At 30.4% G+C, this 12,225-nt stretch overlaps 1 protein-coding gene across 1 annotated transcript; it reads right to left on the bottom strand.

Moving 5' to 3' along the window:
• Positions 1-4,658: 4,658 nt before the first annotated feature.
• LOC133672962 (PR5-like receptor kinase) lies at positions 4,659-10,936 on the bottom strand. Its single transcript, XM_062093538.1, has 8 exons — positions 10,021-10,936; positions 9,674-9,730; positions 9,091-9,126; positions 7,766-7,801; positions 7,594-7,623; positions 7,376-7,411; positions 6,860-6,970; positions 4,659-5,853 (listed from the first exon to the last, which is right to left on the bottom strand). Exons 1-8 carry the CDS (start codon positions 10,862-10,864, stop codon positions 4,709-4,711), a joined length of 2,295 nt encoding a protein of 764 aa, XP_061949522.1. The 5' UTR covers positions 10,865-10,936; the 3' UTR covers positions 4,659-4,708.
• Positions 10,937-12,225: the final 1,289 nt, after the last annotated feature.

Below are 12,225 nucleotides of genomic sequence, written 5' to 3'. Positions count from 1 at the left end.
CTCTTTTTCTTCAATAGTTTTTTTTCTTCCTGTATGTTTTTTTTCTCTTTGCTTTTTCCTTTTTAATTAATCTTTTTTTTTAATTTAGTTCATTAATATTAAATCTTTTTTCTATTTAGTTATCATACTTTCATGACACGAATCCCAAGTTTGACTGGTTAACCTGATTTGACGAGTTAACTCAGCTGATTCAGATATTTTTTCTTTTTTCTCATTAGCTTTTTTCTTACGATTTCATCTTTTAATATTGTATGCAATCCACAGTGAAAAGGCTGATGCCTTTATTTTATTTTATTTTGGTTTTTTTTTCTTTTTATGCCTTTCACTATGGACTGCACAGTGCAGTCCATGGTAAAAAGGCTGATGCCTTCTTTTTTTTTTTCTTTTTAATTAATTTTTTATTTTGTTTGTTGATATTAAATGTTTTTCTATTTAGTTATCAAACTTTCATGACACAGATTTTATGTTTGACGGGTTAACTCAGTTAATTTAGATTATTTTTTCTTTTTCTTCATTAGTTTTTATCTTCTTATAAGTTTTTTTTCTGTTATTTTTTCTTTTGAATTAATATTTTTTTATTTAATTTAGTTCATTAATATGATTTTTTTTCTATTTAGTCATTGGTTGATGCCTTTTTTTCTGTCTTCTTTTTTTCGTTTTTAATTTTTTTTTGTGTTTTTTTTCAATGATTTTTTTTTGTTTGATTTAGTTTGTTAATGTTAATTTTTTTTTTATTTAGTTATTAGACTTTCATGACACGAATTTCGGGTTTGACAGGTTAGCCTAATTAATTCTGAGTAACTCGTCAATTTTTTTTTCTATTTAGTTATCAAACTTTCACGACAAGAATCCAAGGTTTGACGAGTTAACCTGCTTTGAAGTAAACCAACCAACACATGGATAATCTCGGGTTCATAAAATCTGGTTGATAATCTAAGCTTGCATCCTGTTTGCTTCAAGTTGCAGTAGTTTCTTTGCTCTTCTTTCTTTCCTTCCACGCCTCTGCTTGCTGCGTGAATTTGTGTTTAGGGATTAGGGTCAGTAAAAGATGTTTGAGCTTTAGGTGGATCTGGGTTTTGTATGATAATGGGCTAATGTGGGACTTCTTTTGGACCGTTCAGCTTGGACCTTGGGCCGTGTGTGATGGGCTATGGGCTAGGGAACTGGTCTGTGGGTTAGTGTTTTCAGGTTTCAATGTACACTAGGCTGGGCTTAGGCTTTTTCTTGGTAAATGTTGATGAGTTTCTAGCTACGGTTTTGATTATTTGGGCCGGTTGGTTTTGGGCTGGATTCATGGGTTTTACAGGTTAGGGTCTAGCGTACTCACGTTCATATATAAGAAGAAATCATCAAATTACTGTAGTCTTGTGCTAGTGCTGCCTTTGCTTATACCGGGTCATATAAACTTAATGCTCTAATTTTTACAAAACTCTAGCCTCAAAAGGCTCCAAGGTCTCACTCATCATCACCCTTTTTTTATCAAGTCTATGGAAGACCAAGCAAGTTGGTAGATCATTCAAGTCAAATGTACTTCCCTTTTTCGGTTATTTTTTTTTTGTTTTCTCGGATTAATCAGTTATTCGATTTTTTTACTCACCCCTAGTCGCAGCGACTCTCACTAACAAAATCACATTACGCTTGAAACCAAGAAAGCTAAAAACCCATAGACAAAATATCATGGACATAGAACATATTGGCTATATTTTCTAGCAAATTAAAAAAGATCCATGTGCATGATAAATCAAATTTATATGGCATAAGTCAGCTCTAACCATGACAAAGGAATATTAGATGTAGAATTATAATATACAAAGCTATTTTTGCAAGCAGAAGTATCCACAACAAAAATTGGAGGATTCAATATTGGATTTACACAAGTTATGAAAATTAATATAAAAATGCCTATTCGCTAGAGTTATTGAACAGGCCAAAATTAAATGGAGAGTAATCCTTGTTGTTGAACTTGTATTCGATTAAAGAACGATGAGAAATGGAGAAACAACCATCCTTCTGAGTATGAGCATCAACAACTTCAAACATGAAGTTACTATAATCAATTGCCTCAACATAATATCTTACCTTCTTCAAGTATAAAGTTGGAGGGTTGTCATCACAAGCAAGTTCATATTTTTTTATGGCTACAACTTCTGGGATCGATCGGTGTTTAATCGAAAAGAGTATCAAATATTATAGATACAGTGTTGATGTTCTTTCTAGCACTGCAACTATGATGGGTAGATAGGATGCCTAGAAAAAGAAGGGTTGCATACACGCCAAATAACTTACATACCTTTCTAAATTTAAAAAAAAAAATAAAAGGAAAGGAAAGGAAACAATGTCATAATAGAACAAACATTAAGCAATTTTAGAAATTCATATTTTAATGTGAGAACGATGCATGAATAGTGTATAGTGGGGGCTTTGTAAGCTAGTTAATTGCAAGTTTTTAACAAACATCCATATGATTTCGACTATCATCAAAGTTCAGATAGTTCGGCATACAAAATTAACATGTTACTCAAATAAACAAACATACAATAATATTTGTATCAACGACCAAACTGATATGAAGAATCGATGCTACAAACATTTGACGGATCTCTTAAACTTATTGGATTAGCCATATTGATTCTATCATCATTTGATGTCTGTTGTGGAATGAGAAAAGGCTTAGGAGGCATTTGTAGATATTTAATATTTGCTTCAAGCATCTGTACAACTCTGTGCATCCAGGGACGATCAATAGGCTTCAATTGTATGCACCATAATGCCACAGAGCATCATACGCAGAAAAAAGAACGAACGCAGGAGACAGAGAACGAGAGCAAGAAAACAGAGAGAGTGAGCAACTGGAAACAAGGAAAAAAACAGGGGACGAATAGGCCGAAAATCAGAGGAAGAAACAGAACCAGGGAGGAAATAGAGACGAAACAGAAAAACCAGAAGAAGACAGGGGAAAAAGAACGAACAGTAGTAAAAAAACAAAAGGGAGCATACAGCAGAGACAGAAACAGAAAAGGAGATAAGTTAGCTTTGGCCAATCAACACATTTCCGCCATTGTCTTCGTCATCAAGCTCCAGCACCAGGCAGACATTGAGAGAGACAAGGAGAACAAGAGAAGCAAAAAAGACTAGAGGCAGGGAAAGCAAGAAAGAGGCAGGCTGATCAGCAACCGCGCGCCTTCGCCTCCAGCAGACCAGGTAAGCGGCTTCTTCTTCTTCTTCATTTTGTTGCAGCTAATTAGCATTTACACTGTGCAAGTGAATTTTAATTCACTTGCACAGTGTAGCAACACGCGTGCGTTAAATTCCCGCGTGTTGCTCAACCCAGCCAGGTCACTGGCTTGGGCCAGTGACCGGGCCGGGCTGGCTGGGTCCAGCCTAGCCCACATGGGCTGAGCTGGGCCCAACCCAAAAAAATAAAAAAATAAAAAAACAGAAAAAAAAAAGGTAGAAAAAAAAATAAAAAATGTGTATGTACGAATAAAAATAATGTAAATTTATTGGTTTATTCACTGATGCCAGAGTCAGGAATAAAAATACCGGTTTAAATTTATATTATTTTTATTCGTTGTATTTTTTTTATTTAACTAGAAAAATAAAAAAAATATGTGTATGCGTAAAAATAAATTTATTTTTATTTATTTATTCACTAGTGCTAGAGTCGGGAATAAAAAATATTGATCTAATTTATTTTATAGCTACGTGATATTTACCAACGTCAGAGTTGGAATTATCCGTAGTTGAATATTCAGTGGTGCTAAAGACAAGAATATTGCAAGAAAACCATTAGAGCATAAACCAATAAATATTTAGCAATTTAAGACAAAACCAGCAATGCAGTCTGCCTCAGGCAGAACGTTAAAATGGTGATAATATCTTCCCTTTTACGTAACCAGTCTCGTATCATAAAATCTTTGTTGACCAGTTAGGGTTCCTATTGACCATAAGACTAGGTGGTGACTCCTTAAACAAGATGTTTTTTCCTAAAAGAACAAGATGCTTGAAATCTTTTTTTTTTTCCTTAATTCAAGATTATTTTTAAGGCCGTCGCGATGTCGGGTGTGACACCTAATATAGGCCCACTAGTATATTCATAGATATAACTTGAGTTATGATTTGGGTTGATCAATTTAGAATTGTCAATTCACTAAGTAACTGAAAGTGACAAAATTAACCAACTAGACTTTAAAATGGTAAGGTTGAACCCTCAACGAAGAGTTTAATCTATTGTGATGAACTCACCATCACCTTGTAAATAAATCATAATAGTATAGCATAACAAACTATTAGCAATTAAGACAAGAATGACCATGCAATCTATTTTAAATGGGATGTTTTAAGGATGATTTATCTTTTCTTAGACATAACATATCCTTTATCATAGATATCTAAAGACCAGTTAAAGTTTTTAATAACTATACAAGGCAACTTCATTTCAAAAGTTTAGAAAATTTCTCCAAAAAACACACCCAACAAGTATTTTTAATAAAATATAAGGAAACAATGTCATAATGGAACAAACATTAAGTAATTTTAGAAATTCATATTTTAATGTGAGAACGATACATGACTAATGTATATTGGATGCTTTGTAAGCTAGTTAATTGCAAGTTTTAACAAATACGACTATCATCAAAATTCAGATAGTTAAGGCATACAAAATTAACATATTACTTAAATAAACAAACATACAAGAGTATTTATATCAACGACCAAACTGATATGAAGAATCGATGCTACAAACATTCGACGCATCTCTTAAACTTGTTGGATTAGCCATATTGATCCTATCATCATTTGATGTTTGTTGTGGAACGAAAAAAGGCTTTGGAGGCATTTGTAGATATTCAATATCTGCTTCAAGCATCTGTACAACTCTGTGCATCGAGGGACGATTATTAGGCTTCAATTGTATGCACCATAATGCCACTATAGTCATCTTTTTTATTGTGTTCTTTTCCTGCTCTGTCGCTTGATCTTCAAGTACATCCCTTCCTTCATTAACTCGGTCATAAATCCATGAAGGGAAGTACATCTGACTTGAATGATCTGTCAATACATTCAGATGTTTTCTTCTCCCAACCAAATCCATCAACAACATCCCAAAACTATAGACATCGGCTTTGTAAGAGACGCCTCCGATGCTTCTGTAAAATAACTCAGGAGCCATGTATCCCATCGTTCCTCTAGCCATAGTGAGGGACACAACGCTATTATTAGTTGGATATAATTTTGCAAGTCCAAAATCTGAGACTTTTGGGGTGAAATTTTCATCTAGAAGAATGTTGTGAGGCTTGATGTCAAAATGCAAAATCTGCATGTCACAACCTTCATGTAGATATTCAATGCCACGAGCCACCCCTAGAGAAATTTCATATATTTTCTGGTTACTCAGTGGTAGGCTATCTTGCCTAGAAAAAATATACTTTTCAAGAGATCCATTAGGCATGAACTCATATATAAGAGCACGCTTCGAGCCCTCAACAGTAAAGCCTATGAGCTGCACCACATTGCAATGGTGAATTCTTCCAATGGCGGCAACTTCATTGATAAAGTCTTGCCCATTAGCTTTTCCTTTGCATAGAATTTTTACAGCCGCCAAACGGCCACTACGAATCTTTCCTTTGTACACCGAGCCATAACCTCCTTCACCTAACTTGTCATTGAATCCGTGAGTTATCTTCTTAATCTCCGAGTAAGAGTACCTTATAAGTGTGAGATTATGATCATGACTTTGCAAGAATTCTTCAATGTTACCATACATTGATAAATGCCTTCTTCGCCATTTGTAGACCAATAAGGTTATGAGACATGGAAGCCCACAAGGAAATAATAATATATGATATATCACTGCATATAGACATTATAAGATCATCAATTAATTATGAAATAATACTATTTATTGTTAAATTGCCATGTAAATATTTTTTTTCTAAATGAAATTATGATTCTTAATTCAAACCTGTATCCATAAAAGCATCAATTTTTTTCAAAATTGAAATTCTTATCACCAAATAAAATTTAACTGTGAATTTATTGATTTTAGGGAAAATTGAAGACATAAAAACATTAAAAAAATAAATGTCGAGTTTTTCTTGCTTATATGTTGTTTTCAAATTTTGTAATTTTATTCATTACCTTATAAAATATCTCTTTTTATTTATTAGAACAATCATTAAAATGATTCTCAAACTTTAATTTATTTTTTTTAATTTCATCATAATCCTTTATTTTTAATAGATTGCCATGTAAATACTTTTTTTTCTAAATGAAATTGTGATTCTTAATTCAAACATGTATCCACAAAAGCATCAAATCTTTTCAAATTTGAAATTCTTATCACCAAATAAAATTTAACTGGGATTTCATTGATTTTAAGGAAAATTCAAAACATAAAAACATTAATATATATATATATATATATATATATATATATATATATATATATATATATATATCAAGTTTTTCTTGTATATGTTGTTTTCAAATTTTGTAATTTTATTCATTACCTTATAAAATATCTCTCTTTATTTGTTGGAACAATCATTAAAATGATTCTCAAACTTTAATTTATTTATTTTAATTCCATCATAATCCTTTATTTTTAAACTCAGAGCTCTAATAAACAATAAAATAATTCTATATTCCACACTTTTATTCATTGATGGATGTTGCTACCCGACATCACGACAACCATGGAAAATAAAGAAAAATAAAATTACCACTTCATATTATAGTAATTAAAAACTGTAGATGGTCTCTAATAGACTAAAAAAATAGATTGAAAAATTAAATTGACAAGCCATTAGAAAAAAAATACCATGGAGTACTGTAATGAGCAAAAGAGAATACTTACCGATGAGCACAAGTAGCGTAGGTAGTAAAGCAAGTAGTGTAATGAGCAAAACTATGAGAATGCTTAGTGCATCCGAAGAGATGTTCTTCGTGATATAATCAGAATTAGGTCCTGCAAAATAAATACATGAAGGGAATGAAAACAAATTAATAGAAACTAAGAAACACAAACAATATTACATAAAGGCAATGCTCTTGACAGTCGCTTAATTTGGATAGTTGCCTTGGACACTCCCCTCCTCCATAAGCCAAGAATAGATAAGGACTAAAATAAGATTATATGGATAAACTTGCCCACTTTTGCTAATAATCTCTCTTAAATTAAAAACAACTTCTATTTCGATGCTCTCATGCGCTAAACAATGCATGTATAATCATATGGAAATGCAGTTTATACATCATATTTATACCCAATATGCCTTGAACTTTTTAAAACCATCCCTTCAAGAAAAAAAATTAAGGAATTTTGAATTGTAATAATTTAGCCTAAATAAGACATGCATGAACTAATCCTCACCGTTTTTATAAAAGTTGAATTCCAATCGCGGTTGACCTACAATAACAGAAAAAGATCAAAGTAAATATGTGAAATATTGTAGGATAAATATATTTCCTTTTCATATATCACAATTCATAGATAAATTTATCCAGCTACCTTTTAGTTTTTTTTTTATTAGTAGAATATTAGTACTCTTCCTAGAAGGTGTTATAATAAGATAAAATAAAGTAACTCACCCGAGCTTCGATATGTTATCCATTCGTAATCTACATTCACCAAAAAAGAAAAGAAAAGAAAAGAAAAGGTATTGTCAGTGTCTAAGATTTTGGTATACAAAAAACTAAAGAAAATGCCTTCGAGATATATTCTTTTTTCAAAATTGAGCCATAATAAATAAAGACTCCTCACCTCGTAAATACCTGTTTAGCGGCCATACATCGACGGCTACATTTCAAGGAAAAGAAAACATTGCGTCAATGTTCAGAATCTTATAATTCATAAATTCATAAAAGAAAACATTGCGTCTGTTTTGGTATTCAAATAACATGATAGCTAGAAATAAACTTGGAGAGTTTAAAGAAAAATTAAGAAAAAATATTCTCAATCAGCCATGAGTAATTGGGTCAAATTGTAAGACTTTTTTAGATCAAGGACTAAATTCATTAGGTTTAGTTATTAGTTTTCTTAACTTTTCTAAAAAACCTTCATAATTCATTAGGTCTTTCTATTTTAAAGTCATAAACTACTTTTATTTAAACCTTGGATTTTCTATTCCAATTTCTTATATCTTTAATTTGATATAATTTTTACTTTATATATATATATATATATATATATATATATATATATATATCTGTTTGATCATTAGATAATTACTGTTATCCTCCTAAATATTGAAGGAAGACAAAACTTAAATGGTAACAATGACCGAATAAAGTATCTTAGAAAAATTAGTCTAAAACAGTTTATTTGGTGATAAAAGCCCTACATAAATTTAAAATTCATTTCATAAGTATTTAGTTGATATAAGCCAACTACTTAAATAATCAAACAAATTTAGAGAACACAATAATTAATAAAATAAGTTTCAATAAAAAAATAATTTAATTGACCAAATAAAAAACAAAGCAATAGAAATATATAATTAACATAAATACAAGGATAAATTAAAAAGTTTATCAATTTTTTAATTCATTAGCACATTAGTTAACAATTATTAAAAGGTACGACTAAATCACTATAACTACACCCACAATACAATATTTATTATAATATTGTTTTGTCTTTTGATTTTTTTATTTTATTTTTTTGTTTATTTTTTTTAATTTTATTTTTTAATATTAGGTTATTTGGTAAATTATACTTCATAAATTTTTTTAAAAAACATTTGGGTTATATACTGGTTTTATGAATTTATTTTTATTTTTCTCGATTTCAACTTTATAATTTTTTTTTATTTTTTTCTATAGGGTTATCTCAATCTCATGATTCAATCATGAATTTTATAGATTGATTCAGGTTGATTATATTTATTATTTTGTTATTTTTTAAATGAATATTTTTTAATGGGTATTTATTGAGATGGATAGAGTGGATATATATCCTTAATTCTTACATGAGTTTACGAAATAGCAAAGTTTCTAAAGATTTCTCTCTTCAATCCACTTTTTTAATGTCTTGAACCTTGTTTAGGTTTTATATTCAAGAATTTAGATAAATAAAAAAGTTCTTACCAGGATAATAACAGAGTACACGATTAACCAGAAAACCTGCAAGGAAAACAAACAAAAGATAAAGAGACTAAGTGCATTTGAAGTAAAATTGCATATAATATTTTAAATTATTATTACAAGGTGAAAGTCAGTTTTATATAATATATGATTTTAAAAAAAATTAAATTGTGGAAGGGGTGTTTAAAATTTTATATATTATTGTTACAAGTGTAAAATTTAAATTATGATAGAGAAAATATTTTTTTAAAAAATTAATAAGGTTGTAAGAAAGAGGTATAAGATTTTTAAATTTGAGAGAGAGAGATAAATTTCATATATAATTGTGGAGGGGGTGTTTAAAAATCAAGGCAAGTACAAGAGTATTGGAGTGATTTGCAACTCTGGTCATTGCCCCTTGGATATATAATATATTTTAATGTTCCGTATAGTGGTAATAATAACAACAATTAATTATTATTATTATTATTAATTGTTATTATTATTTCAAACAAAACAAACAGATTATATAAAAAAAATATGACAATCTTTATATTCACATATTGATCTAAAAAAAATAACTGTGATGTGAAAGAGCTATATATACTTATTGCAACTCGGATTGGAGCAACGCTTGGAGCAAGGCTTCTTAAGTCTTCAAAAGCTATATATACAAAAAAGAAAGAGTTAAATTAATAAAATTAATAAAAAAACCTTCTAATAGAATAACTAAGCAGCTGATATGAATGAAAGAGCTAATAAGAGCTTAAGACAAACGAAAATGCATAATTTTTCTCTTTTTATCAGCAAACTATGTGTTGTTAAGATGTTTATATCTTTCCTACAACGCGTGCTTATGTGTGTGTGAGAGAGAGAGTAACGTACCACAACGCGTGCTTGTGTGTGTGTGTGTGTGTGTGAGAGAGAGAGAGAGAGAGAGAGAGAGTAACGTACTGCAATACTTGTTTTTGTCGGCTTCATTAAGTTTGCAGGGGTTCTCTTTCAGGAAATCACAACAGACGTCAGACCATGAAAGATCAAACCCATATACAATACTATCGTGGACATCTATATAGGAAAAATTGGTCCCATTTTTCGGCGGATGAAAAGTGAAAGACGACGCGGGATACGTCAAATTTACATGGCACAATTCCGGTATGTCCCCCAAATCATAAGAGGAATAGTGGTAGGAAAAACAATTAGCAATAAAGACATAGGAATAATTCTGGGAACTCGGAGAAGAAATATTAGACGTAGAATTAAAAAGAGTACTACTATTTTTGCATGAAGAAGCATCCACAATATAGTCTGAAGGACTCCGTATTGGATTTGGGCAACTGATAAAAACAAAAGTTGATGTATAGAGGACAACATAACTGTAATCGAACAAGCGAAGATTATATGGAAGATAATCCCTTTTGTCAAAGGGATCTAAGATTAAAGAATGACGAGGAATAGAGAAGCAATCATCCTTCTGAACATCAGCATCCACAAGTCGAATCGTGAAGTTGCTGTAATGGATTGCCTGAACGTAATATTTTACCGTCTTCTTCTTCAAGTATAAAGCTGGGCGGTTGTTTTCACAAGTAAGTTCATATTTTTTGTTGCCGCAGCTATTATTGGGATCGGTACTTAGTCGAAAAGGGTAGCTAATATTATGGATGTTGCCACAAGAAGATGGAGCACAGTCAACAGTACTGTTCTTTGTAGCACTGCAACTCTGGTGGCCGGCTAGGATGACTAGAAAAAGAAGGGCGGGATATGCACCGAAAAGGTGCTTTAATATTCCACTCAACATCGACAGATAACTTGCAGGGAAATAAAATAATGGTTTTGTTTTGTTACTCTGCCTGCATATGTATATGTATATATATATATATGTGGACTTGAGAACAATTCTCTTTTATAAGTACTATCAATATTAGCAAGTGATCGATCATGGGTCAAGTCTACGAATTAAAGCATTAGGAAATTACATGAAGAGTTCGCATCAAAGAAAAGGGGAAGCCTTTTAGACTTTGCCGGTCAAGCATTAGGAAATTACATGAAGGGTTCCCACCAAAGCAAGTGAAGGCAGCTTTTATGACTTTGCCGCAATTACAAAATCAAGTTAGTGGTGTCTTGGCCCGTTCTGTCAATTAATATATGAAAAGCCTTTGACCTATATAAAATTATAAATTAAACACAGTGAAGAGCATAGTACTTACTTTAATATTAGCAAATACATGAGTCAGTTTTACTGTTCATGTGAACATTCAACCATTTAATTTTGCTTCTTGTTTTATTTGAACTTTCTTTTCCTTTTAATTTCACGCCAAATTAAATTAAATTAGGTTCAAATTATCATAAAAATATAAAATTAAAAGAAAAGGAATTGAAAAGTCTAACTAGAAAAATTACTTGCCTCACACCAAATTTATAACAATTTTTATTTTAATCAAAAAAATTTATTTTGTTTATTTTTTAGTTGTTATCTTTAATTGAGAGAAAAGAGAAAGTTGCTTGAAAAAAAAAAAGAGAGAGAAAATCATCGATTGAGCCACTTGTTAGAGATGACACTTGTTGTTCTTTGTGTTTCATTTGACGAGGAAAGTTTGATAATGGTGGTTATTTTCCTTAAACATCTTTGAGAAAGGAGATCGGGCCACTTCATTTAAAGAATTTTAATTTAGTTAATTTGCAGTTTTCTAGATGATTTTGGGTTATTATGTGATTTGCGAGAGTGTTTGTAGTGTTTTTAAGTGAAAACGAAATCAATTTTTTTTTATTATTTTAATCTTTTTATTATCCAAGAAAAATTATACATGTACTAAAAAGTAAAAGGAAATGGTCAATTCTAGTAGAAATGATACAACTATAATATTTTTTTTATTTTTTTTGTTGCAGTAGGTATTGTAGTGATGACAAATATATACTTTTTTGGTTTTTTAAGACATATTTTTATTAGATTTTTTCTCTTTTTATACTTAGCATATTTATCACTTTAAACTTGTCCTATTTAATTTATAACCATTTTTTTGTTTTTATCTTCATTGTTTTATATTTTTTATATTTTTTCCTTTTCTTAACACTTTTTTGGAAAAAAAATATTATTTTTTATTCTTTACACTTAGAATATTTATCCCTCTATACTTGCATATTTATACAATTTATTTTGTT

Source organism: Populus nigra, chromosome 14, assembly GCF_951802175.1.
Source record: "Populus nigra chromosome 14, ddPopNigr1.1, whole genome shotgun sequence".
NCBI lineage: Eukaryota > Viridiplantae > Streptophyta > Magnoliopsida > Malpighiales > Salicaceae > Populus > Populus nigra.
Note: the sequence above shows the minus strand (reverse complement) of the source record. Positions and strands in the feature narration are given on the sequence as shown.

Coding starts and splice junctions, on each gene's coding strand:
- LOC133672962 (XM_062093538.1), bottom strand. CDS start 10,864: ATGTTGAGTGGAATATTAAAGCACCTTTTCGGTGCATATCCCGCCCTT. Junction 9,127..9,673: donor TCCAATCCGAGTTGCAATAA/GTATATATAGCT, acceptor TTTTCCTTGCAG/GTTTTCTGGTTAATCGTGTA. Junction 7,412..7,593: donor GATAACATATCGAAGCTCGG/GTGAGTTACTTT, acceptor CTGTTATTGTAG/GTCAACCGCGATTGGAATTC.